Consider the following 26,040-nt stretch of genomic DNA (forward strand, 5'->3'; position numbering starts at 1 on the left):
CCATGGATAAAGTCAATCTCAATTCAGGGCACAAAAGATGAGGATTGGTAACAATTGGCAGTGGTTGGCAGAGACAGCAAAGAGGGAAGTTCCAGCAGTCCAAAGAATGACAGATGGAAGAGATGGAAGAAGGGAAGATGGAAGCCGCCCTGGATTGGTGTAGAGAGACTGAGCTGAAAGCACAGAGTAGATGAGGAGGGCAGTTGATGTCACAAAGGAGATGAGTTAGACAATCCACAGCACTAACAAAAACCTCAGTTGGCTCACAGAGAAAGCTGATGATGATTGTAAAGCTTTATAAAGGGGGTACGGGTCAAAAGAATGCTTGAAGACTATGATTGGGGTTGCTTGTGTGGAAATACAGAGAAATCGGAGTGGAAATGTAGTCACTTAGCTAAGACAAGCTGTTTTGAGATGCAGACTAAGCCCTTGAAGCAGTGGAGGGGATGGCAGAAATACATAGAGATGGAAAAAAGAATCAATGGGACATGGAAGAGGTGAGTAAGAAGGAAGAAAATGAAAGGAGAGAGACAATACCCAAACCTTAAACATCCTTGGCTGCTCATGAGACTATTCATCTCAATGCTCATCACTGATCGTGATAGGCTGGGAGAAGAACCTTCCTTTGTCTGAGTAGTTCAAAGCCCTATGACCGGCAGTGGCCTATGTCCTGAATCCTTTTCTTCAGGGCCTTTCTCAGCTTGGGGCTGCTCAGCATCAGGATGGTGGACTGCAGAAAGAGGCCGGCATAAACAGTCACCTCCCAGGCCCAAGGCCAATGACCATAGAATCTTGTGGCTTTTACAGAGTCGATAATCAGGAAAAGGTAATATGACATGTGGAAGATGAGGGAGCAGGCAAGCGATTTCAGAGCCATGATGTGAACCTGGGTGCTGGGATCCCGAGGGCCAGGCCTGTGACCCTTCATCTGTCTCAAATGCCGGCACAGTGAGTACATGAGAAAGATGGTGCACACCAGGAACAACAGGAATGGAATCGACAAGAAAAAGGCTTCGTGGAAAATAAAATATTTTAAAAAGAAGGTATGCGACCCATAAGCCGGGGTGTTGTTTCCATAGAAACTCTGAGAGACCATCAGCTGAACAGTAATCACACTCCCAAAAAGTGATGAGATGAATGACAGCACACATATGATCAGAGAACCCAGCAGCATCCTGGACCCTGATCGAGAAACCCTCCACTTGAGCCAGAAGAAAATGGGGTGGGAGAAGGATGAGATCTTCACACAGTAGAGGAGGGCAAGGCAGGCAGTGAGCCAGAAAGTAAGACTGTTGAAGAAATTCCAGAAAACGTTGCAAAGTATAAACACATGAGAAAAATTGAAGGAACTCAGGAAGTTGTTCAGAGTGGCAATCATATGTACGCAGAACCGGGACGCAGCCAGGCAGGCCACGATCATTTCTCCTGTGGGCAGTGCCCGGCACCTCACCCACTCCCTGCCCAGCATGGTGACCATGAAGCCATTCTGCAACATTGAAGCCAGTGACTCCAGGCAAAAGATGATCATGAAGATGAAGGTGAGAGACATCTTCTCCGGGGAGTCTGCTCAGATTTAGCTCCTACTCCAGAGCACTGAGACACGTGCACAGGGGGAGAACAAATTCTCTGGCCAAACCAACCTGTTGTAAGCAAAGACCCCAGAACGCCTCTCGTTAGATTCATACCAAATCCCAGTCGGCAGCAAACACCCCCAGTCCACTGGGATTTGAAAAAAAAGATTCCTGCCAGCTCTCTCAGTATGCAAATCACTCCCAGCTCCATGACACCCTGCCTCCATTTGCATAATCAGCATTTGCCTATTCTTTATCAGATTCAGATACAGGGAAATGTGATCAAGGAACTGGCTATAAGTGAAAATCCTGCTATTTGCACATGGTTTCTTAAGTGTCCTATTTGTTTCCCAGATTTCTTTCAAAGGATGCTGTTACCCTAATTTCCTTCCCTCAGCCACAAACCTCGCTGTCATAGGCTGATATAGTCAGTAGTCTCTATGCTTTTCATAAGACCCACCTCCAGAATGGGGAGGATGAAATGTCATCCATATGCACAAGGATTTGCCAAGGAAAAGCTCCTTCACCTTGACCATGCATGCTATCTGCAACATCACCTTCAGGCTCTATATTGGAATTCATGTAGTTTCCAGCTAAAGTGTGAATTTCCCTGACATGAAAACATCACTTCTTTTAGATGTTAACACTTTGGTTCAGTCAAAACTAATCAGTCCCTTGGAAGGCTATGAAGATTGATAGAGTTGATGAATCCCAAGGAGAGGAATGGAAACTGACCAGGAAAGGACATCACAATAGGACTGAGGGAAGCAAGAATAAATGAAAGAGAAACTCAGGACAATGTTGGCCCATCCTAGAACAATTCTTTTTTTTTTAAGTATTAATTAACCAATTAATTTGAGTGGCTGAGTGGCTGGGTGGCAGGAGAAAGAAAAAGAGATGGAGAAAAATCATCCATCAGCTGTTTATTCCCTTAGTGGCCAAAACATATGGAGTTGGCCCAACCCCAAGTTCCATTCTGAGCTCCCATGTGGGTGGCAGGCACTCAAGCACTCAATCACTCTTCTGCTGCTTGCTAAAGCTCATTAGTAGGGAGCTGGACTGGAAGCAGAGCATCCAGAGTCACGAACCATCACTTGTATAAGCAGGTAGCAGCTTAGCTCCCTGTGCCACAATGCCAAACCCCAACTCAGAACCACTCTTGCTGTTGTAGCAAACAACTTGTGTGAGCACCTTCACGATGTCACACATGTTTTTATCTTCAACACCAGCCAAAGTGACACTGATAAGTCAAAGTAAGTTGACTGGTAAGTCAATAAGGCTCAAGCAGTCATGAGGAATGGTCTAGATGGTATGCAAAATGGCGGGGGGGGGGTGCGGGGAAAACGCCTTTGCACTTGAGAAAAAAAAGGGGAAAAAAGAAAGAAACAGAAGGCACATAAGAAAAAACAGAGATATGGATGCATGAAAGAGGGAATTCCCTTTTCAAATGTGGGATCCTGGAATCAGGGTTCTCATATGACTCCTTCATATGATGTCACAGGTGAGAACTCTAAGTATGGAAAATTTCACAGAAGGAGTCAGCCTTGTGACATAGCAGATAAATCTGCCACTTGCAATACAGCATCCCACACTGGCATGAGTTTGTGTTCTGATTGCTCCATTTCCAATGCAGCTCCCTGCTATTGGCCTAGGAGAAGCCTTGGTGAAAGTAGCTGGGTTCCTGCTGCCCACGTGGGAGACAAGGATGAAGCTCCTGATTGCTGGCTTGAACTAGCCTTGCCCTGGTCATTGCGGGCATCTGTGGGTGAATCTGAAGATGAAAGTCTCTCTCCCTCTTTCTCTCTCTTTCTCTCCTTCTCTTTCTCGTTCCATCATTCCTCCCTCTCTGTAACCCTATCCTTCAAATAATCTTGAAAAAAATACATAAAATTAAGGACATTTGTAGTGAAGATCTGAAGGCAAACAGATTCAGCTAACTCTCCAATGTAACATTTACTTAAATAGCTGCTTTGTTTTTATAAACTCTTAGATTGTCAAAGAGTAGATAATCCAATCTGATCAGTTGTTTTGCAACCCAGCTTTGATTTAATTTGATTTAATTCTCTGCTGGTTTCCCTCAGGGTTCTTCTTGAAGACAGCAGCAATGAGTGGCTCCTGCCTGTTTCACAATGTTTGGTTCTTCTCCTGGGAATGCTTTGGCGAGAGACTCCATGATGTCATCAATAAGCAAGTTGAGGCCATGGCACACACGCTCTGTTGTGGCCACATGCAACCAAGTGTACACTGTGTACTCACTGGCACATTTCATGTTGCATGCAGTCACCAAAGCATGAACCTGGCCAGACCAGTCTTCTCAAGGACATCGCTTGTGCTACAGCTGACACCTTTGCAAAGCAAGCATTTTCCCTGTTGGGATTTTCTTCCATATGAAGGCTAAAAGAGCACCCTTGCCCCAGGCACTTGCTCATCCTCTGTCAATGCTCCTCTGTGTATGTTTTATAAAGCTTCCAGGTCCCCTTCCTAGTCTGCCTTCAAGCAGAACAAGCAGGACAATGATTTCTGTTGTTTACAAAAGTTTGGCACACATGAAATAGCAATCAAAGTACTAGGTGTCATGCATAGAAGTTTGGACCATGCTGCTCTTTTCTAAGAGGACTCGTGCGTACAGATGATGCTCAAGAATTATTTTAAATAGCATGACTGGCTGAATGATCTGAATTCCATGTGAAAAGGTGTGAATATCAAACAGATGAGAGTGAGAGGTTGGTTTCCAGGTAGGAGCCCCTGCCAAAACCCTCTTTGCTGCCTTCAGTTTGGCTCTCTATGTAGTAAAGGGTGTTATTCATTTCCATTTATAAATTGTTTTGTTTTGTTTCCTATTACTTTCAAAAACCCATTAAATCACCTTAGGATAAACCCTAAATATTTTTCTGGACCTACAGACCACCTTTAAATATTGTACTTAGGGGGCCTGGCAGCGTGGCCTAGTGGCTAAAGTCCTCGCCTTGAACAGGCCGGGATCCCATATGGGCGCCGGTTCTAATCCCGGCAGCTCCACTTCCCATCCAGCTCCCTGCTTGTGGCCTGGGAAAGCAGTCGAGGACAGCCCAGTGCATTGGGACCCTGCACCCACGTGGGAGACCTGGAAGAGGTTCCTGGTTCCTGGCTTCGGATTGGCGCGCACCGGCCCGTTGTGGCTCACTTGGGGAGTGAATCATCGGACGGAAGATCTTCCTCTCTGTCTCTCCTCCTCTCTGTCTATCTGACTTTGTAATAAAATAAATAAATCTTTAAAAAATATTGTACTTAGGGAAAAATCTAGGAAAAAATGTTGGTTGCAATAGAATTTTAGCTTTCTGAGAGGAACTAGAAAAATTTCCAACATACTCAACTATCCAAATATGTAAGCGCTTTTGGATAATTACTTAAATACACTTAAATATGCTTTGTTATTTCAGGTAAATGTATATAATTTCCTTTCACATAAATATAACTTTTTTTTCTCGGCTCAAAGTAAGTTTTATTGGGAGCACTCCCAGGTGAGGTTCTTTGGTCCAGCACAAACACAGGGCCAGGGAAGTCCAAAATATAACATTTTTAAGCCATTTTTCATGTCATAGTTAGCCTGCAAAGAGATTCAAAGCTACTTATATTCTAGTCAAAAATCTTTGGAATAGGTTTTTTCCTATCTTGCAGCATTTAAACATTTAAAGGAATAAAATTAACCTCTGAAGCAATAAATGAATGCTCCTCTATAATATATAAACTTTATTGTGAAAGTCAACATTATTTTAATGTTCAACATCTTCTAAATGTGGATTAAACCCCATGCTTTCTAGGAGTTTCTCAGACATACGGTAGAAGTAAAATTCAAAGAATAGAACCATAAATCATCCTCAAAATAGAGCAGTTCTGTTTATGGAAGGGTACTTCAGAATATTCATGAAATGCATATAACCAAGAAATTACACATAGAGTTTTTAAATGCATCAAATTAACTTATTTTTGATCCTATTTTGCCACAATTTTTAAGAACTAATAATTTCAACTTAATAACACAGAGTATTCAATATGTTCTGTTTATGAGCAAATTTGTTTTTCCCTTGCTTTTGACATGCAACAGTTGTATGTCTTTGGGGTAAAATGTGATACTTCATTTATACAGCATATAAGGATTACGGCATGGTAGTTAGCATATCCACCATCTCAAATACTTAACACTTCTTTGCATTGGAAACATTCAAACATCTATTAGCTGTTTTGATTATGCAATTTTTGTTGCCAACTATAGTTATCCCACTCTGCTACAGAATATTCAAAATTATTCTTCCTATCCAATTGCACCTCTGTACCTGTTAGTTATCCTGCCTCTTTCCCTCCCTCTCAGAACCCTCTCCAGCCTCTGATAATTACTATTCTACTCCCTGCTTCTATGAAATCATTTTTGCTTCCATGTAAAAATGAGAACATGTAGTGTTTGTCTTCCTCTGCCTGACGTATTTCAGTTACATAATGATACATATGTGTTTGCCTCAAATGACAGAACTTCATTTCTTATTGTTAAATATCCCTCACTATATGTATATACCACATTTTCTTTGTTCATCCCTTGATAAACACCTGAGTTGATTCCATATCTTGGCTATGGTGAATAGTACTGAAATTAAACATGGGAATGGAGATAATTCTTCAAAACACTGATTTCTTTCCTTTGGATGTATACTCCACAATGGAATTTCTGGATCATATGGTAGTTCTACATGTAGTTAGTTGAGGAACCTCCAAACTGTCTTTCCATAATAGCTATAGTTATTTATAATCCCACAGCAGTGTGCAAGTATGAGATTTCTGCTTTCTCCACATCCTCATCGGAATTCATTATCTTTTGTCTTTTTATATAATAGCCATTTTCAACAGTGCGAGATAATTTCTCATTGTGGCTTTGAGTTACATTTCTCTGATTATAATTGATCATGGACAAGCAAATTCTCAAAAATGAAAGTTTGTTTTTCATGTCCTCTTTTTCTGGAAATGTGCTCATCTATAGCTAGAAAATCATTGGACAAAAAAAATGAGACAGACAATCTGAAATCCAAGATGAGGAGGGGGTCAAGGAGATCACTAAGAAAAGGAAGTCCTCACAAAGGTGCCAAGCGTGGGGAAATCCTGAAGAAGCTTTACTTTAAAAGAGAGCTTTTCATGCAGTTACCTGTTCCATCCAAAATTATCAAAAAAGATTTGAGAGTGAAGAGCAGGCAAAATAAAGCTTTTGCTACATCAATAGAAAACAAAAACATGTACAAGAAAGAAATGGCTGGGGCCAGGATTGTGGGTAGTAGGTGAACCAGCTGTTTACAATAGCAGCATCCCATATGGGTGCTGGCGTATGTCCCAGCTGCTCTGCTTCACATCTGGTTCCCTGTTAATGACCTGGGAAAAGCAACCAAATCTGGCCCTGACACCCACATGAAAGACCTGGCCTCAGTCTGGCCCAGCCCTGGCCATTCTTGCCACCTGGGGAGTGGCTCAAGTAGCGCGCTCTCTCTCTCTCTCTCTCTCTCTCTCTGTGTAACTTTTTCAAATAAATTAGTGAAGACATGTTTAAATAGAGGAATAGAGAGAGGGGAAGGAAAGGAGGGAAGAAAGGAGGGAGGGAAGCAGGAAGGAAATACATGGTTCCACCACAAACAGCATTTACATTTTCCTATTATATTAAGCGCTGAATACTGACTGAGCCAACGTAGCAATAAAAATATATTGGAAAATGAGAACTAGGAAGGGCAAGGCATGGATGAGAGTGAGAGAAGAAATAAATTTTCATATTCTACATTGAGAAATATGCCCAAGTTTGAAAATTCCAAAATAGTAATATAAACCAATTATTTGAACAAAAATACATACCCAAAATGTTTTCACACAGAGAGATGTAACAGATGAAAGAAGTGAAAATAGTTCCCTTAGGAAAGCAGGAAATGGAAGAGAACTGGAACCACTCTTTCCCAAAAACTCTTGGCAGCAATAGCTGGCTGTTTTTACTAGATACATACATAATTGTGGCACAAATATAATTTGACAGAACTTTGACAATATATAATTTTGACAGAATCTTAAGAAAAATGACAAAGGCAACAAGTTGAAAGCTAGACACACAAAAACAGTCCAATTATGTTTCCTTGGTTTTTGTACATGATGGTACCACCTAGAAGTAAGGGTCATTTTCCCTCTTACAATTAGGTCTTTAAAGTGCTGTCTCATAAAGAGGAATCATAATTACCCAATATTATGCATAATTGTATTAGAATCTTTAGAATCTTCCAAGTATGTGCTTTTCATAATCATTTGGAGGAAGAAATCAACATGAGTCATATTTCTAAAATGGTTTCATTTTGCTTAAAAAATCATGCCCAAGATTTTATTTTCAAATACTGATATTTCTCTTGAATTTTTCTCTATCACCATCTTGTTGCTCTTTCCATCCTCGAACAATCCCACCACTCACCACTGTGCCCCTCTTTGGAGGAGGGTGTTAATGGAGGCAGTTATGAGACACTCCTTCACAAGGTCACAAAGCCAGGCAAAATTGCAGTGACCTGCTTATGATTCTTAATGATGTGATAGCTCTGGAAGTTAGAGCATAAAACGAAGAGGCATCTATTATCTTCCCAAAAATGTTGTATAAACTCACATGTAGAAAAGCAGGATATTCAAAAAGCAACTCTAATCTTTTAGCCTCCTACCAATTGTCTATCATTTTGTTTTCATGTGCAGAAATGAGAAGAATACAGGGATTTAAGGATTTCAGAATGATTGCCTCAGGACCAGGCAAGTGAGTGAACCAACTGAAAGTGGGTGCTGGGTTCCCAGGTGGACAGTTGGGTACCTGGGTCAATTTTCCCCCTCATCAGGTGGTGGTAACAAAAGGATCCCATATGGGCACGGATTCATATCCTGGCTGCTCCATTTCCCTTCCGGCTCCCTGCTTGTGGTCTAGGAAAACAGTAGAGGATGGCCCAAAAGCTTGGGACCTTGAACCTACGTGGCAGACCTGGAAAAAGCTCCTGGCTCCTAGCTTCAGATTAGTTCAGCTCCAGCCACTGTGGCCACACAGGGAGTGAATCAGCAGATGAAAGATCTCTCTGTCTCTCCTTCTCTCTGTAAGTCTGACTTTCCAATAAAAATAAATAAATCTTTTTTAAAAGTTAAGATACTAAGTGATTCCAGAGCAGAAACACTGCCTGAAACTTAGCAAACTGCACCAATATTTGGCTGATATTTTATTCAGTATATGTGCAGTCATCATATTTTTAATTTAATCTGATTTAGGAATGAAGAATACCCTGCACGCTCCACTTTTGTTCTCTATGATTAGGTACACTGTGTATGCCTCTTTTTATTCATTTAGTTTTTCTTAGAAAAATACACTTATGCAACTCCACTCTTGCCCTGAGTTAGACATTATGATGCCATCATGCCTCACAGTATCTTTCATGCTGTGATGATGCCAAAAGAAACCTGTTTTATCTCCTTGCCATTTTTCAGTGATTCAGTCTCAAATTTCTGAACTAAAATTGCTGTTTTGAATAGCTGACAAGTGTTTTCTCACCTCCCTGTTTCTCTTTTTCTCCATAATATTTCTTATTTGCCACCAGGTGGCAATGGGTAAACACGCCCCAGCAGACAAACATTAGAAAGAATCTAACAAAACAGCATGACATTTCAAAAAAAAAAAGTGACAAATATAGAAGATGCATCACAACACTCCATGAGTTTAACAAATTTACAGCTATTTTTTCAAAAGGGCATATAATTTAGAAGTTTTGGGCTTGCGGAAAAGCGGTTGAATTTATTTATTTTTATTGAAAAGACGTCAGATTTACAGAGAGAAGGACAGACAGAAAGATCCTTCACATACTGGTTCACTTCCGAAATGGCTACAAACATCCCAAGCTGAGCTAATCCAAAGTCAGGAGCCAGGAGGAGCTTTTTCCAGGTCTCCCATGCAGGCAGGGTCCCAAGGCTTTGGGTCATCCTGTTGCTTTCCCAGATTGTAAGTAGGGAGCTGGATGGAAAATGGAGCAGCTGGGACATGAACAGGCACACATGGGATCCCAGCACTTACAAGGTGAAAGATTTAGCCATTGAGCCTTTGAGCCTTTGTGCCAGGCCTTTTGTCGCTTTCTCAATATGGAGCCTAGAATAAAGCCCTCCTTTCTTTTCCAATTCAATGTGTACAAGAATAATTGTCCCAATACATTCTTTAAAAGCCCATAAATATTTGATGTGGTAAAATACATAAAGATATTTTTGCACAGCTTTCAGCCCTATATATTTGTTGTAAAGTAAACAAAGAAGTATAACCCAAAAATATAATAGATAAAAAGCAAAAGGAGTGGACTGCAAAATGTATCAGGTATGTGTCTATGTTTTTCTCTTCCAAAGAGAAACTTTCTTACAACAATCCTACTCGAAATTCTTTCTTCATTTAAAGGGAAATGCTGTCTTTTCTATGCCCTTGCTGGTGAAAAAAAAATTTCAAATGTTGTAACAGTATCTTCTTACTCTCTTGGAATGTCACTTCTTTCTTTTGCCACATACAGGGGAATCCTATTTCATTGGTGATCACCAAAATGATCTTCTCTCACCCCAGACTGTGAATGAGAAATCCTCAAGGGTCCCCATCAGCCTCAGATTTCAGAATTTTACTCTTGTCTCTTTCCAAATCACTGAGAACTTGTGGCTCATCAGTCTCTCTCTCTAGGACACAGGCCAACACTACCACCTGCCTTGGTCCATTTGTTCTACAACAGAATGTCTGAGACTGGGTGGCTTATAAAAACAAAGGCTTAACTTTCCATATTTCTTTAGGTTGGTGAGTCCAAGAGCATGGTGCCAGCATTTGATGAGAGCCTTCTTACTGCATCATCTCATGACAAAACACAGAGTGAACAAGAGGTGGGAAACCTCCTCTTGATAACAAAACAACTCTCATGATAGCAAACCCCTCTCATGACAGTGACATTAGCCCTCCTGTGAATGCAGACTCCTAGTGACCAATTCACCTAGTCCCACATATTCTGGCCAAGCTTTGGCAGAAAGTGTCTGGGTGTATGGATGCACTAAGGTGGGCTTCGTCAACCAAAAGATCTTGGAAAAATCTTCGCAACCCTGGAGCAACAAAACAACATCTCAGAACTGTGAAAAACACTCAAGTAACACCCTCAGAACTTTCTTTCCGACATCAGGGTCTCTAAGATGACATCAGGTGGCTGCCCTCCATCCCCAAGTGTCGATGTAGTCTGGCAGCAAAGTGATCCCCTCCGATCACTCTCCCCCACCTCATCAGATGCAGAAGAAGGGAAATTGGAAACACTTGTCCCACCTACCTTCCTCCATACCTCGGTCTTCCCCACCCTAATTGGAAGCCCACATGGGCATACATCCTTCTAAACTATGTAAACAACAATAAAAGTAATTTTTTAAGAAATCCTACCTATCAGCACTATTGCATCGGGGGTAAAGTGCACAACATGTAAATTTTGGAGCACATAATCAAACAGAATATCATCTCTCCAAGCGCCTCAAAAATTTCGATCTGAATGATTCAGATAATTTTCCAATTCAAAAAAATCAGTCTAATGATTTAGATAGTTATCCACATTGCACCTATTCTGAACCTGACATTTGTCCAAGTAGTGGCATCCCCAGCAAAGTGGTATCTCTGCAGAAATTAACCCTCATGGTGAAAATAACATGTCATTACAGGAGATGGATTTGAATCTTGGAAAAGGCAAGTGAGCTCTTTGAGCCCATGAGAAGGTATCTCAGAACAGCTTGCCCCAGGGATGGACTGGATCCCAGAGAAGAGAGGACGACCCAGGCTCCAGGCTTCCCACGTGACTCAGGATGAGCTCCAACCTATATTAAGAGCCATCTGTGGGAGGATAAAGTGTAAGTAGAGCAGAAACACACTTCTGCTGTGGAAAGCAGTCACCCCTGGGGTCCTCCCTCAGTGTGAAGACCTTTTTCACCTTTCCCTGAACAACTATTCTCACATCCGTGGAAGGATGCCCCTGGAGGCTTTGTTTCTGAGGGAAAAATTCTGGGAGGGGAAGAAAGTCATCATTAAGTCATTCATTCTTAATGAAAACAGAGTCATCGCCCTATTTATGAAATGTATACAGATGCTGGTGATTGTCACCATCATTGGGTTACAGCTGGAATTTACAGGCTACCTCCAACATACATCACAGACAATAAAAACTGGTCTTTCTAGGCATCCCACTAGACGTCTGTGTAGGTGAAAAACATAGCTCCAAAAAAGGGAGCTACGTGATATTTAAACACAGAGTAATTATTGTGCTAGTAGAATATACAATGAATTTTTTAAACAAGGAACTAACCAAATAAATTGAGAGATTTTGGAATTTTATTTAGTTGGAATCTTTGCCGGAGTTATTCATCATCTCAGGAAAATCACGAACTTGATGGCAACCTCACCCGTGGTAACTAAATCAATGACAAAACATACCTACATCTGTCAGTGTTTAGAACTGTTGTGTTCATTTGAGTCTACATATAGGAGTTTGCATCTGCTTCCTTCATTATGTCATCTGCTAGAATGTGTCTGTGCCATTTACATATCAAAGTGTATAGCTTTTTATAACTTGATTTTCTTTGTATCCTCACATGAAAACCAGGACTACATGAACATTAATCATATTTTACATAAATTAATATTATTTGCTAATTTTAGCATAATAGAGTCAATTAGTATATTTTAAAAGGGACATTGTTCTGAACACAGTATCTTTAACCAAATACAGTAAATTACATTAAGCCATAGAATGTACTGCAGCAGTTAAATGTTTGCTGATGTGAGAAAAGTTCTAATACATGAAGTTGGGTAAAGAAACACATGTCAGAAAAATGTAGACAGATTATACAGTTGATATAAATTATGTTAAAATTTTATATGCACAAAGCCACAGAATGTATGCTACATACATGCACAGAGAAAAAATTCATATTGAAGGAAGAGGCACTGTGGTATACCAGATCATATGCCACTTGGCGTGCTGGCATTCCATATGAATACTAGTTCAAGTCCTAGTTGCTCCACTTCAGAGCCAGCTCCTTGCTTATAACCTGGGAAAGCAACAGAAGATAACCCAAGTTCTTGGGCTCCTGCACCCAAGTGGAAAACCCAGTAAAAACTCCTGGATCCTTGGCTTAGGATTCACCCAGCCTTAGTCATCACAACCATTTGGGGAGTAAACCAATGGATGGAAGACCTCTCTCTCTCTCTTTCTCTCTTTCTCTCTCTCTCTCTCTCTTTCTTTCTCTTTGTGTGTGTGTGTGTGTGTGTGTGTGTGTGTGTGACTCTGTTTTAGAAATAAAAGAAAATGCATGAGCATAAAGGAAAACTCTGATAATTTACAAAATAACAAGAGAATGGAATCTTGAAGAATAGTCAAAGTGAGTTTCACTTAATTGTGTAATGTTTGAAAGTGTACAGGCAGAATTCATGTGGCTATTCACTACATAATTTTAAGTTGCTAAAGCAAAACTTTGGGAAAGAATTGCTGAAAAACTTTCTGTGCCCATGTTCCAATGCTTGTCACGAGAGTCTTGCTGGCCTGGGCTTCGGGCTAGGTTTCTGTAAGAACAGCTCTCCAAATGGAGAGGAACTGCCTGGGACTAAGGATCTCCTGGATGCTGGGGGACTTCACCAGCCCAGAGCCTGTCTATGCCCAAACCACAGCACACTGATGAAGCATGACAAATTCCTGCCTCCGTATGCATGTGAAACAAAAGTAGAAAGCACTTGGACTTCAGGCTCCAGCTAGCCCTCGTGGATACCTCCAGAACTGTGAGGACTGTGGCAAGTGGACAGTTCAGTCCCGAGGTTTGCCACTCAGAGAAAAAGCATTGGCATCATTGATTATAGGGGAAATCACAAACTTCACTAGGATATGGGGTTTAAATACAGAAAAGCCAATTTCTTTATAGAAATCAGGGTGAGACTTACTCAAACTAGGCTCCTCACCCCTCTTTTATAGGCCAAGACTCTAATAAGCCCTGGAATACCCCAGAAATGTAACTGAAACAGGAGGCAGAACTAGAGAAGGGTTAGAGTCAACCATGGGGAACCTGCCTTCACAAAGGGCAGCAGTGGGGACTACTGCCTCAATTGAGTAGGGTTTGTGTTCACAAAAGGCACCCCCCTCTAAAGCTCTAGGGACTATTGTCAATACCAAGTGCAATGGCAAAACTGGAGTGCACCCCTTGGTAAGGCAACTCCAACAACAGACAAATAAATTGAAACACTCCTGTTTGGAAAAAGATTAATTTGTGGGCCCGGCTGAGTTGCTAGTAGCTAAATCCTCACCTTGCAAGTGTCAGGATCCCATATGGGCACCAGGGGATGCTCCTGGCTCCTGGCTTCAGATTGGCTCAGCTCAGGCTGTTGCAGCCACTTTGGGGAGTGAAGCAGCTGGTGGAAGATCTTTCTCTCTCCTTCTCTCTGCAAATTTGAGTTTCCAATGAAAACAAAGAAATGTATAAAAAGAAGAAGGAGGAAGAGGAGAAAAAGAAAAGAGGAATTGGTAGTCCTAACAGTTATTTTCCGGCTCCTAACAGCCCAGTGGGCAAGTGACACATCACAATGGCACTAGGCTCTGTGCCTTCTGCCAGCTTGCTCTGTGGCTCTGCAGACCTGGTCCTCCCTTGGCCTGTGACACCTCCACACATCTTTCCTGGATTCTGCTACCACAGCTGTTGTGCTCCCTGCTGTTCCTGTCCATCTTGGCTACAGCTTTACCTGGCAGTGACCTCAGCTGACCACCAGCAACCTGCAGCTCCCACTCTTAGGGGAGAAGTCTTACCTGTAGAGTGGTCTTACTTACAGGAAATATGCTCTGTGCATCAAGCTTGCAGAGTTGGTCCTCTAACTGTCCCTGCTGGATGCGCACTCTGACTCGGTATCTCAGATTCTGGATATTCTGAGAAAATATCTTTGTTGTGATGATAAACTCACAGACTTCATCCTCCCCGAACTTAGACACAAGCCCCTCATTTCTCAGAGAACTAGGGAAGCAGCATTCTTTACTGCTCTTTCAAAATTTTACAAGATATATTTGCTCCCCAGGTGGGCCAAGAAGCAGGAACTCAATGCAGGTGTCCCACATAGATACCAGGAACCCAATTACCTGAACCATCACCATTGCCTCACTGGGTCCACATAAATAGTAAGCTGAAGTCAGGATCCAGTATCCAGAATCCAATCCAGATACTCCAGTGGGGGATGCAGGCATCTTAAATGGCACCTTAACCACTGGACTAAACACCTGCCATTGCTCCTTAACTTCTTACATAATTTAAACTCGAGGGTCCCCAGAGTCTGGCCATCACTGCCAAACTCTTCCCATAAGTAAGATTCCTGGTGTCTTCTACCCAGCAAGATGAGAGATGCAGTGACTCACCAAAAATTTCAGTTCTAATGTCAGACCTTCAGATTTGAAGGTTACCGTTACCACCTCCAGTTATAAAACTATGAACTCGGCTTCCCTTGATTTAAACTTCCTTATCCATAAAACCATAAAAGAGTTCTTGTAAGACTGAGTGGCAGCCTATGTGAAGTGCTCAGCACAGTTCTCTGGCTGCTACAGGCACAGCACCACAGTGTTCTGCCCCCAGGTCAAATGGACAGGTGTGCAGATGAAGCCTCTAGGCTAACTCTCCCACACAGCAATGTGCATTATTTAGGATTCTTTACTGGGGCGGGTGTTTGATGCACAGGGTTGAGTCACCTCTGGACACCTGCATATCATTATCAGAGTCCCTGAGTGTGAGTTTCAGCTCTGTTTCTGATCTATCTTCCTGCTCATGAACACCCTTGGTGGCAGCTGGTGATGGCTCAAGTAATTGGGCCACTGTCACGCACGTGTGAGACCTGGATGGAGATCACACTCCTGGCATCGGCTCGGCCAGCCCCAGATGTGGCGAACATTTGTGGAATGAACTAGTGGATGGGAAGATAGGTCTGTCTAACTTACATACCATCAAATTTCTTCGGTTATTGCCTTATCTCATAAATCTCCCATGGAATAGCAAGAAAGCCTCTGAATTCATTCTAGACCAATTATGACCTTGTTTCTGAGCATTTCTAATAAATAGTACTCTCAGAATTCATGGTTTTAATGCTGAGAAGTGTTTAGGAGACCAGAAGTCCTGAGTTCTGGAAAGATCCTATCCCCATTAAAAGTCAAGAAAGATCAAAAGACTTGACTAAGGTGTCACGGGTTGTATAGACTGAGTGAACAAAGGCAAACGTAATTTAGAATTTACTCAATAGCACTACAACATTTGGTTGTTTCTGTTATGCGCATGTCCTACTCTCAACTCCCTAAGGACCAGGAGAGTTTCTGTACAACTGTCAGTACATTGATGTCCCGCAGGGGCAAGTTGCAATTAGCTGTTCTGTGAATACTACGTGATAACAGTGACAATAATTATAACAATGACAGGCAAAAGCCATGGTTCTGTTGGCCTGTCTGTATTTTTCACTTTTTAGTTCAAGGAGTTGGAAAAAGACAGTAAGCGCCGTATTTCAAGCTGAAGGATGATAAAGGAAGACAGAACAAATCCTCACAAGGAAATAAAAGACCAGTAAAAACCTAAATAAACTTCAGAGTCCCTTCTGGACAAACATAACCTTTTGGCATAAGGCCAGACCTATAGGATGGACCTCAGTGAAGGCCGGCACTGACAGAGGACACTGGAAAGCAAAGGAGCCATTGGACAATGGCCTTTGCTTCCAACCCAGTGTGACCATTGGAAGATACAAAAGCCAAAGCGGCGCCATAGAGCAGAGGCAGAGCACCAAACATGAGGACTAGAAGCAGACAGCAGGAAAAGAACACGTCAAGCACAGAAAAAGAGAAGTGTAGCAGGGCCTCGCTGAAATTGTCACCCGCTTTCTGCCTTTCCAGGTGACAAGCAGCAGAAAGCAGCACAACTAACCTGACCACCAGTAGCTGTCCCTGGCATCCTCTCCTTTCCAGAAAACCAAGGTGATGGGTCTGAAACCACCAGATAGACTGTTGCTACAAAAAACACCGAGGGCAATCAAGACAGGCTTCACCCACCACACAACTCCCAGCAAATACGAAGTCTCCTGGCTGCTTTGAACCAAAGTTCTGCCCCCAAGGGCTTCTGGGATGTCTCCACCTATGCCCTTGCATTCCCCCACCTATCTCTTCCAGACCATTCTGGTTCCCCACCTCTCCATCACCACGGCTAACCCCACTTCTAAAAGTCCCTCAGCCTACATATCCCAGTCAGCCTAACAAACCATAATTCATCACCATTGTCTGTCTCCATAGCCTCAGAGTGTGGATGTCCATTCCAACACCCCTACTCTCACAATGAGATATGGATTTATTATTATTATTATTTAAAAACTCTGCCAGAATAGTTCTAGGAATTGTTTTACTTCCATCACCTCCACATCCAATCAAGCGATTCACCCTGTAATTTTGCGCATGGATGCCTCATCCCCTCCTTCCTCTATTCACTGCCCCCAGGTTGGAGCTCCTTTTTCTTCACTAATCATTGTGACTCTACTCCCTGCACCCTTTCCTCAGTCAGCCACCAGAGCTCAAACCACTGTGCCAAGCACGTGGTTCCAAGGTCAAAATTTGTTGCAGGCTCCAGGCTCCATAGGGAAGAATGTTCCAGCTCAGTAAGGTGGACACCAAGGCTCATTTCTGTTTTCCCTTGTCACTCAACACAGCCCATCACTCCACACTGCACACTGTTATTAAACTGTGGCTTGCCTGGGCCTGAACAACCATCACCACACAATGGGTCCTTGCCAGCACCAGCTCAGCCCTCTGACACCATACTTCAAGACCTCATCTTTCATCCTGCTAAGACAATAGCTTGTTAACTATCCCTACGTCTGCCCTTGGTCTTCACCCCCAACCTGTCCCCATCTGTTCTCTGCATGCTTGCCAGAGCCACCTGCTCAAAGGTGAGTCGGAACACATGTCTTCTTGGGTTGGATCCCTCAATACACTTAATGCCAAAGACACAGTCCTTCAAGCAGCCTGGAAGGCCTTTGTGTGCTGTCCTCTCCATTGCCTGGTGTCATCTCCCTCATGCTTGCCGACCTCCCTGGTCTTCTGGAACATCAGTGTCCGTTGCTTTGGAACTGTTTCCTCCATCGTAACTGCTCTTCCCTCAAACCGTCTGTGTGGTTCATTCTCTCCCCTCCCTTTACTCAAAACCTCTGCATCCGTGGAATAGATGCCTCCTCACACAGGAAGTAAGCCAGCAGATGAAGGATTTCTTTCTTGCTCTCTTCCTCTACTTGTTCCTTTCTCTCTGTAACTTTGCCTTTCAAACAAATAAATCTTTAGGGCCCGGCGCAGTAGCCTAGCAGCTAAAGTTCTCACCTTGAACGCCCAGAACTCCATATGAGCATCGGTTCATATCCCAGGTGCTCCACTTCCCTTCCAGCTCCCTGCTTGTGGCCTGGGAAAGCAGTAGAGGGCAGCCCAAAAAGCCTTGGGATCCTGCACCCATGTGGACTACCCAGAAGAAGCTCCTGGCTTCAGATAGGCTCAGTTCTAGCCGTTGCAACTATTTGGGGAGTGAACCAGTGGATGAAAGACCTTTCTCTCTTTCTCTCCTTGACTCTCTAAATCTGACTTTCCAATAAAAAGTAAATTAAAAAATAAATCTTTAAAAATATAGATATTGATGGGGTTGGTGCAATGACTCAACAAGATAATCCTCCACCTGCAAACGTTTGCATCCAAAATGGGCATCAGTTCATGTCCTGGCTACTCCACTCCCTGTTCAGCTCCCTGTTTGTAGCCTGAGAAAGCAGCAGAGGGTGGCTCAAAGCCTTGGAACCCTGCACTTATGTATGTGGGAGACCCAGAAGAAGCTCCTAACTCCTGGCTTCAGATCAGCTTAGCTCCAGCCATTATAACCATTTGGGGAGTGAACCAAAAGATGGAAGATCTGTGTGTGTGTGTGTGTGTGTGTGTGTGTGTGTCTCCTCTGTAACTCTGCCTTTCCAATAAAAATAAGTAAATCTTTAAATACTGATAATCCCCTCTGCCACAGTGTTTCTCATCATTTGAGAAACATCTTTTTGTAATTTATTTGTGTGATATCTGGCCTCTCCCTCTAGAAAGTGAACGCAATGAGGGCAGGTTTGTAGATCTTTCCATTTTAAGTGCTCAGTTGTATTCCAGAACTAAAAGCAGTACCTGACTCCCAGTAGAGACACCATACAATTTTGTTGAACGAATGGATGAAAACTGTCCTACGGAGCTGGCATTGTGGTGTGATGGGTTAAGACAATGCATGCAACACCGGTATCCCACATGGGCGATGGTTCAAGTCCCAGCTGCTCCACTTCCAATCAAGATCCCTGTTAATGCACCTAGGAAAAAAACAACAGGAGATGACCTGGGTCTATGGACCCCTGAACCCACATGAGAGACCCAGATGACACTGCTGATTGCTGGCTTAAGCATGGCCCAGTTCTAGCCATGATGGCCATCTGAGAAACGGACTTGCAGCTGAACCATCTCCTCTGCCACCTTCCCCCACCACCACCCCAAACTCTTCCAAATAAATAAAATAAATCTTTCAAGAAAATAACTGTCCTATGGAGGGTACATTGACAGACCAACATGAAAGCCACATCTTTTCACAACCATCCTGCTGAAAGGAGCCCCTCTTCTCCATCTTTCCAGGTGTGTCAGCTTCTGTCTTGACCTTGGAGGTTACCAGAGGCCTTCCGTATGAGTGTGCAACCTGCCACAAAGGTGCTGCTAGAGAAGCCCATCCGAGGAAGCTGTCTCGGACAAGCTAGAAAAAATGTCTCTAAAGTCTTACAGCAGGAGGCGAAAACTCAAGACTCAACTGAATCCAGTTGCTGCCAAACACCCTTTCCTTAAACCCAGTTTCTGTCAAAAGCAAACAAGAAAAAAATCTTTCTAAGTAAAATACTCAGTACAATGGGTATAAGGTTTTAATTTTGGTCTAAGTTACATAGCACTTCCTAAGAACTACTAAGCTGGGGGAGGGCAAAGGGGGGCAGGAGGAAGGGAGGGAGGGACAGACGGATGAAGAGAGAGAAGGGAAATAGGGAGGAAGGGAGGGAGGGAGGAAGAAAGGGGGTAAATTTACCACTTGGGATGCCTAAATCATATTTATGAGTGCCAGTTCCAAATCCCAGCTGCTCTGCTTTCTAGGCAGCTTCCTGCTAACACACCTGGGAGTCAACTGGATAGCTAAAGGACTTACAGCCATTTTGGAAGTGAATCAGGGGGTAGAAGATTCTCTCTCTCTCATTCCTTTCCTTTCTCTCATCCTCCCTGTCATTCTCCCTTTCAAGTAAATAAATCTTTTCCAAAAAAAAAATACAATGGAAAGGAAAAATATAAATAGGGAGTGGGGAGGAAACAGAAAAGAAAGGAGAAGAGAAACAATAAAAAATGAAAACATTGCTGCTAAATTTTTGTTTTATTTGTTTGTCTTCATTTTTTGAAAGGTAGAATCACGCACTGACTCACTCCCCACATATCCACAGTAGCTGGGGCTGGGCCAGACCAAACCAGAAACCTGAAATTCTGTTCCGATCTCCTACGTGGATGACAGAAATCCATATATTGGCCCTGTCATCTACTGCAGCCACTGCCTTCCAGACATGCGTGTGAAGTTCTACCCAGCTGACAGGGCAGATTTAGCATAAGAGGATCTGATGAAGCACAGTCTCTCTCTCTCTCTCCCACATACTCAATACACATTGCAAATAGTGATTGCTCCTTCCTCCTAGCCTGTGCCTCCTAGATGATGTTGCTTTGGCTTTTCTGAATGTGTACAAAACAGAAAGCCCTGGAGCTGTCACCATGGCATAGTAGCTTAAGCTCCTGCCTACACTCCAAGTATTCCACATGGACGCTGGCTTCAGTCCTGTCTGCTCCACTTTCAATCCAGCTCACTGCCAAAGTGCCTAGGAAAGCAGTGGAGGATGGCCCAGACCCTTGTGTCCCTACACCCACATGGGAGACCTAGGAGAAGCTCCTGGCTCCTGGCTTTGGACCAGTCCAGATCCAGCCATTGCAGTCATTTGAAGAGTAAATCAGCATGTGGAAGAGTCTCTGTCTCTCTGTCTCTCTGTCTCTGTCTCTGTCTCTCTCTCTCTCTCTCTCTTTCTCTCTGTCTCTCTGTAAATATGTCTTTCAAATAATAACAAAATAAATAAGTCAGCATTATTGCAAAAGCTCTCCCTTTACCACCTGGTCAGAAGTTCATCATAATCAACATAACACAATCAGATTAAAAATAGCCCCCTGTAGTCTAAGAAACTATCCATGTTTATAACAATGGAAACATGTGAAAATCGTTATCACTTTCCTATCATGTTAATAAGTATTGCCATGAGATTCTGAGATTATATAAACAAGTTTTCTTCGGAGCACGTACTAGGAATTTGATGATGCAGGCGCAGTTACCAATTTTCCTCACTAGGTGGCTCACATATAAGCATTTCATGACCTATGGCCTGGATCCCTTCCAAGGGACTGATTGATTTTGGAAATAGGCATACCAATTTCTTAACAAGGGTGATTGCTACCTATATTCAAATGTGTATGTTTCTGCCCATATAAATTTATTATAGTAACTTTCTAACTAAAATGTTGAAAAAGATATATATTGCTCCATTAGAATCCTTTCCAAAGTTATTCCTCATCTACTTGAAAGGCAGAGTGACCGAGAGGGATACCTTCTACCCACGGGTTCACTTCATTAATTCCCATAACAGCCAGGAACCAAGAACTCCACCAGGGTCTCCCCCATGGATGGCAAGGATCCAAGCATCCGAGCTTTAATCTGTGGCCTCACAGAACGCATGAGCAGGAAGTTGAGGCTGAATCACAAGTGGAACAGCCAGCCAGGACTTGAGCCGGCATTCTAATACAAAATGTTGGCACACCAAGAAATCCTTTAACCCCCTGTGTCACAACACCGCCCCCACAGTCCCTTTACAAATAGCTTCTGAAAACAAAATTTGAAGAACAACAACAACAAAAAAGATCAATTTGTGTCTAGTTAAGAGTTTGCATACTTATCAAAGTCTTTCATAAGACAATACCATGAAATAAGTTCCAGACTACAGCACCAGTAACTTAGAACAGGAAGTGTAGGTTGTGCCAATGTTCTTCCAAATCATCTGTAGAAGTCAGTTCCCCAGAACTTCTAACCTAGCCCAGCAATAAAATCATACGCTTTCCAAATAAGCTATGCTTGCCTAATCCAGAAGCCAATCTGATAGCTCATTTCAGCTCTCTCCAGTCTCATGCTGGCTAAACTACACTTGACTTTGAAACAAGGCTGATTTATCACTGTCTCTTCCTCTCCTGAAATCCAACTGGTAATCTTGACAAGGCCCAGGCTCTTGCTGTGCTCCGAAAGGGTTCTGGTGGTTGACGCTTGTCTCAACTTGTTCTTATTAAACTTCTGACACACCCAAGTTCACTGAGACGCATTTGTTCTCTTCTCCTCCCTGCCTTCTACCTGCCCAAGCATTAAGACAGCATATTAATTTCTCAGGTTATCAACACTATCTTCCCAGGCAGCCAAGCAAAGCAAGCCAGGATGGAAAGACTGTAATTTCACAAATATTGTCATAAGGAATTTGGGCAAGTGACCCTTGCCCAGGACTGACACATTTCACTGCTCCAAAAACCAAATGAAATACTAAAGTGATTTTGTGTGAAATCAGTAAGGAAAGAGAATAGGGGGCATTTGTTCTAGCACAAATGCTCACGTCCTGCCAGAGGCAGGAGTTCAAGTCCCAGCTTCACTTCTGATTCCAGCTTCCTGCTAACGTGCACCCTGGGAGGCAGCACAAAGTGACAGCTAAAGCAGCCGGTTCCCACCACCCACAACGGAGATGAACTGAGTTCCTGGCTCCCAGCTTTATAACCCAGTCCTGGCTGTCATGGATATTTGGAGAGTCAATCAGTGGTGATATGCATCTCTCTTTCTCTCTCTTTTCTCCATTTTTCTCTTTCTCTATTCCTTTCACTTTGTGCCTCAAGTAAATAAAATAAATAATACTTATTTTAAAGACTGGAGTCCAGGCAAGATCTGGAGTTAAAAGTTTGTCTCTAGTTACATTCGGATGCTCACACGTAATGTGGTCAAGTTTTCCTTTGATTCCTTTTACTCTCTCTCAGCTCCAGAAATTAGACCATCTCCCTCTTTTTGGTTACCACCACCCACCCATTCTTCAGCCTGAACGGGTTTCTCCTGTCTGTGGCCCATGCTGCAATGCTTTGCAGACCCACAGTTTCTCCTATGCTTTCTTGCCCTTCAAATAATCAGAATGATTCAGAAAATTTTAGTATTGCAGAGATAGATACAAGATTTTGTTTTAAATAAGCCCAAGAAGAATTGCAATACCTCCTGAGAGTGTCAGAGTAGCATTTATTTCATAACATATCACAACATGAGTGGAGCGATTTCTCTTAACTTTCCCTTCAGTCTTCAACTGCTTCTCTTGAAATTCAAAAGCTTCTGTCACACATCCCTGGTAATCCAGGGGCCGGCCGCTTCGACTTCTTCATTCCAGATTGTCTCACACCAATCTAGCAAATAAACCTGGACAGAAGGACACAAAAATCATAAGGCTGTATCCTTACCTTGCAGGGTAGACCCAGGAGCTTTGGCTTACCTACCTTACCAGGCTTGTTCTTGCTCCCTTAATCATGAAGGGGGTATCTTTACCAACATCAGCCTCATTTGCCTTAGTTTGTTTGCTGTTGCTATTACAAAATTAAAGATGCCCAATATCAAGTTGAAGGTTGTCATAACATTATGGAGGGCATCACGTGGTGACACAGAAAGAGGGTGCTGGGGTCTCTCTTCCTCCTCTTATAAAACTACAAATGTCAACTTGGAGTCTCCACTCTCATAGCTTCATCTATTATAATCCCCTCCCACCAGCCCCCACTTCCAAATACCAGTGACATCAATTTTCGGATTGAGATTCTGATGTGCTTGGTTTTGGAGGACACACTCAAATCATAGCATCACTATTTTCCCTATTTTGCAGGTGCCAATTTTGAGGATCATGAAAGCTGGGTGATTGACCTCACATGTTATAGCTTTTAAGTGAATATGTCACATCCTCTTGTAGCTAATTTTGCTTCTGACATCTCAGAGAAGTGTCAAACTGCCTCTACCTCAATGCCCCCACATTCTAATATAACGAATCATCTACCTACACCATGTCTGATGTCTTCTTGGTGAGACGACATGAAAGAAGGGAGCGACATGGGGATGTGGAGGACTGGGGTCAGGAAGTGTGACTGGTGTCCGTGACCCTGCTCACAGATTGCCTCTGTAGTGGAAGAGTCATCTGGGCTATCAAAAGATTGTTTCTGGGAGGATTAAGCCTGTTTCCAACCCACAAGGACAAGCCAGATAAACCAAGGGAGTCACCCAATTATAACAATTTCAGCGTAGAACACTTAACCACAGACCAAGAGATCTTCAAAAACAAGGTGATCTTCGTACAATGAATGGGGATGAATCATACCGCTTCAAGAATGAATCAACACACAACTGGGTGAGTTAATCACACAGATGCCTTGGCAAAGAAAGAACTCAGACACCAAGGATTACATTCCACATGAGTTCCTGTTGCAAGGTGCACCAACAGGCCAACCTAACCCCTGGACCTCAGTGGGGGCAGAGTGGGGAGCAGTTCAAACAGAAGGGAATGCCCCCTGAAAGCCCTTCTAGGAGCTAGGGTCACAGATCCAGGAGTAAGACAGAATTGGATTCAAGCCTTGGTTCTGCAACTGAGGGACTTTGAACAAGAAACTTAAATTCCCTGTGGAGTTTCAGATTTTTCCATCTATAAAGTGGGACTAATAATACCTTCCTCAAAGGGTTGGTGTGAGAAGTAAATGAAATAATGTATGTAAAGTGCCCGGCAGCATGCGTAGGTGCCGTCATAAATGCTAACTATTATTATCCCCGCCCTAGTGCCTGATAGTAAACCTGGATCAGAGAACAGATAGGTAAGAGTGCCGGCCAGAAGTAAAGAGGAAGACCAAAGGAGGAAGAGGATCAAAGCCGTGCACAATGCACAGAGCGCTGCTGTGCTGCAGCGCTGCCTTCCCTTCCCACTGCCCACACGCTCTGCTCAACCGTGCTGACTGCAAGTGCGGGCCAGTCCCTGCCCCTCGCAGCCAAGCCAAGCAGCCAAATTCCTGGTCCCACATCCTGCAGCCCTTGTAGTAGACTTCACACTAGTCTGTTGAATAACTTTGTACCAATACGAGCGTAGTGGTTGCTACCAGTTCTCCAGCTAATCCTCAGGCATGTCAGCGGAGTTCTAACCAGAACCTAAAGCTATACAAGACCTTGAGCTAAGCTGGGTGTAATTTCACCTTTTCTCAGGAGAGAAAGGAGCGGCAGGAGAGGGGGTGGGGCCATATAAACAGGGTGAGCTAAGGTCAAGGCTACAAGACCAGGCACAAGTTCAGGAAGTCACCAATGCCAAATGGAGCCAGTCAGTAACTTCTCTCCAAATGAGAGAAAAGAGAAGTCGCCGTCCTGGCGGCTACACCTGTTAAGAGGGCTTTGATTCCTAGCAGACTGGAGAAGAGTCTTCAGTTTGGATGTTGCATGACTAAGTCATCTTTTCCGTGGGACCTACACTCAGGGAATACCACTCAGCAGGGAGAGGAGCACACTGCTGATGCGTGCAGCAATACACACAGATCCCGAGAGCATCACGCTGAGGGGGGAAGTCGGTCCCAGAGTCTATATGCAAAGCTACAAAGGGCGCTTACAAATGCTGACGGAAGGCCTGGGATTGAGTCAAAAGGGCACAAGGGAATATTCTCATTGATGAAAGCGTTCCGTGCCTGACTGAGGTGGCAGTAACTAGGGCGTTTGCATTCTTCAGAGTCCACTGAACTGAACACTTGCAACAGGTACAATTTGTTTTATGTATGTTAGCCCTCAATAAAGTTATTGCTAAAAGGGGAAAAAAAAACATGTGTTGGCCAGAGAGGCTGTTGTACTCTGGAGCAAGTTAGAAAGGCTCACAGGAGAACTTCAGCACAATCTAGGCTCCACCATCCTCCTACAAAATTCATGTTTGCTCAGTTTTGGCAGTTAATGAGACACTTTCTCTTCTTTTGGCCATTGTGCCCAGTCCAGGGGGCAGGCATGATGAATCCCACTTACAGGTAAAAACAACATAAAACAAAACAAAAAGGCACAAAGAGCTGAGGGACTGAAAATCTTCTATTTCAGAACTTGCGCTCTTACCCTCAGCCCAGATGAGCCCCTGGAAATGGACCCAGAGATCATTCAGGGTTGTGGAGACTGAAGTCCAGAGAGTAGAAATCATGGGACTAAAGTGGTGCAGCCGGTGAAGAACACAGCCCAGAACTGAAAA

The 26,040-nt window shown here is 43.2% G+C and overlaps 1 protein-coding gene across 1 annotated transcript; it reads right to left on the reverse strand.

The window, feature by feature from the left end:
• Positions 1 to 1,991, reverse strand: LOC101527248 (taste receptor type 2 member 62-like). The gene has a single exon (XM_004594452.2). The coding sequence runs from the start codon at positions 1,547 to 1,549 to the stop codon at positions 647 to 649; it is 903 nt and encodes a 300-aa protein (XP_004594509.1). The 5' UTR covers positions 1,550 to 1,991; the 3' UTR covers positions 1 to 646.
• Positions 1,992 to 26,040: the final 24,049 nt, after the last annotated feature.

Source organism: Ochotona princeps, chromosome 25 (genome assembly GCF_030435755.1).
Source record: "Ochotona princeps isolate mOchPri1 chromosome 25, mOchPri1.hap1, whole genome shotgun sequence".
Taxonomy (NCBI): Eukaryota; Metazoa; Chordata; class Mammalia; order Lagomorpha; family Ochotonidae; genus Ochotona; species Ochotona princeps.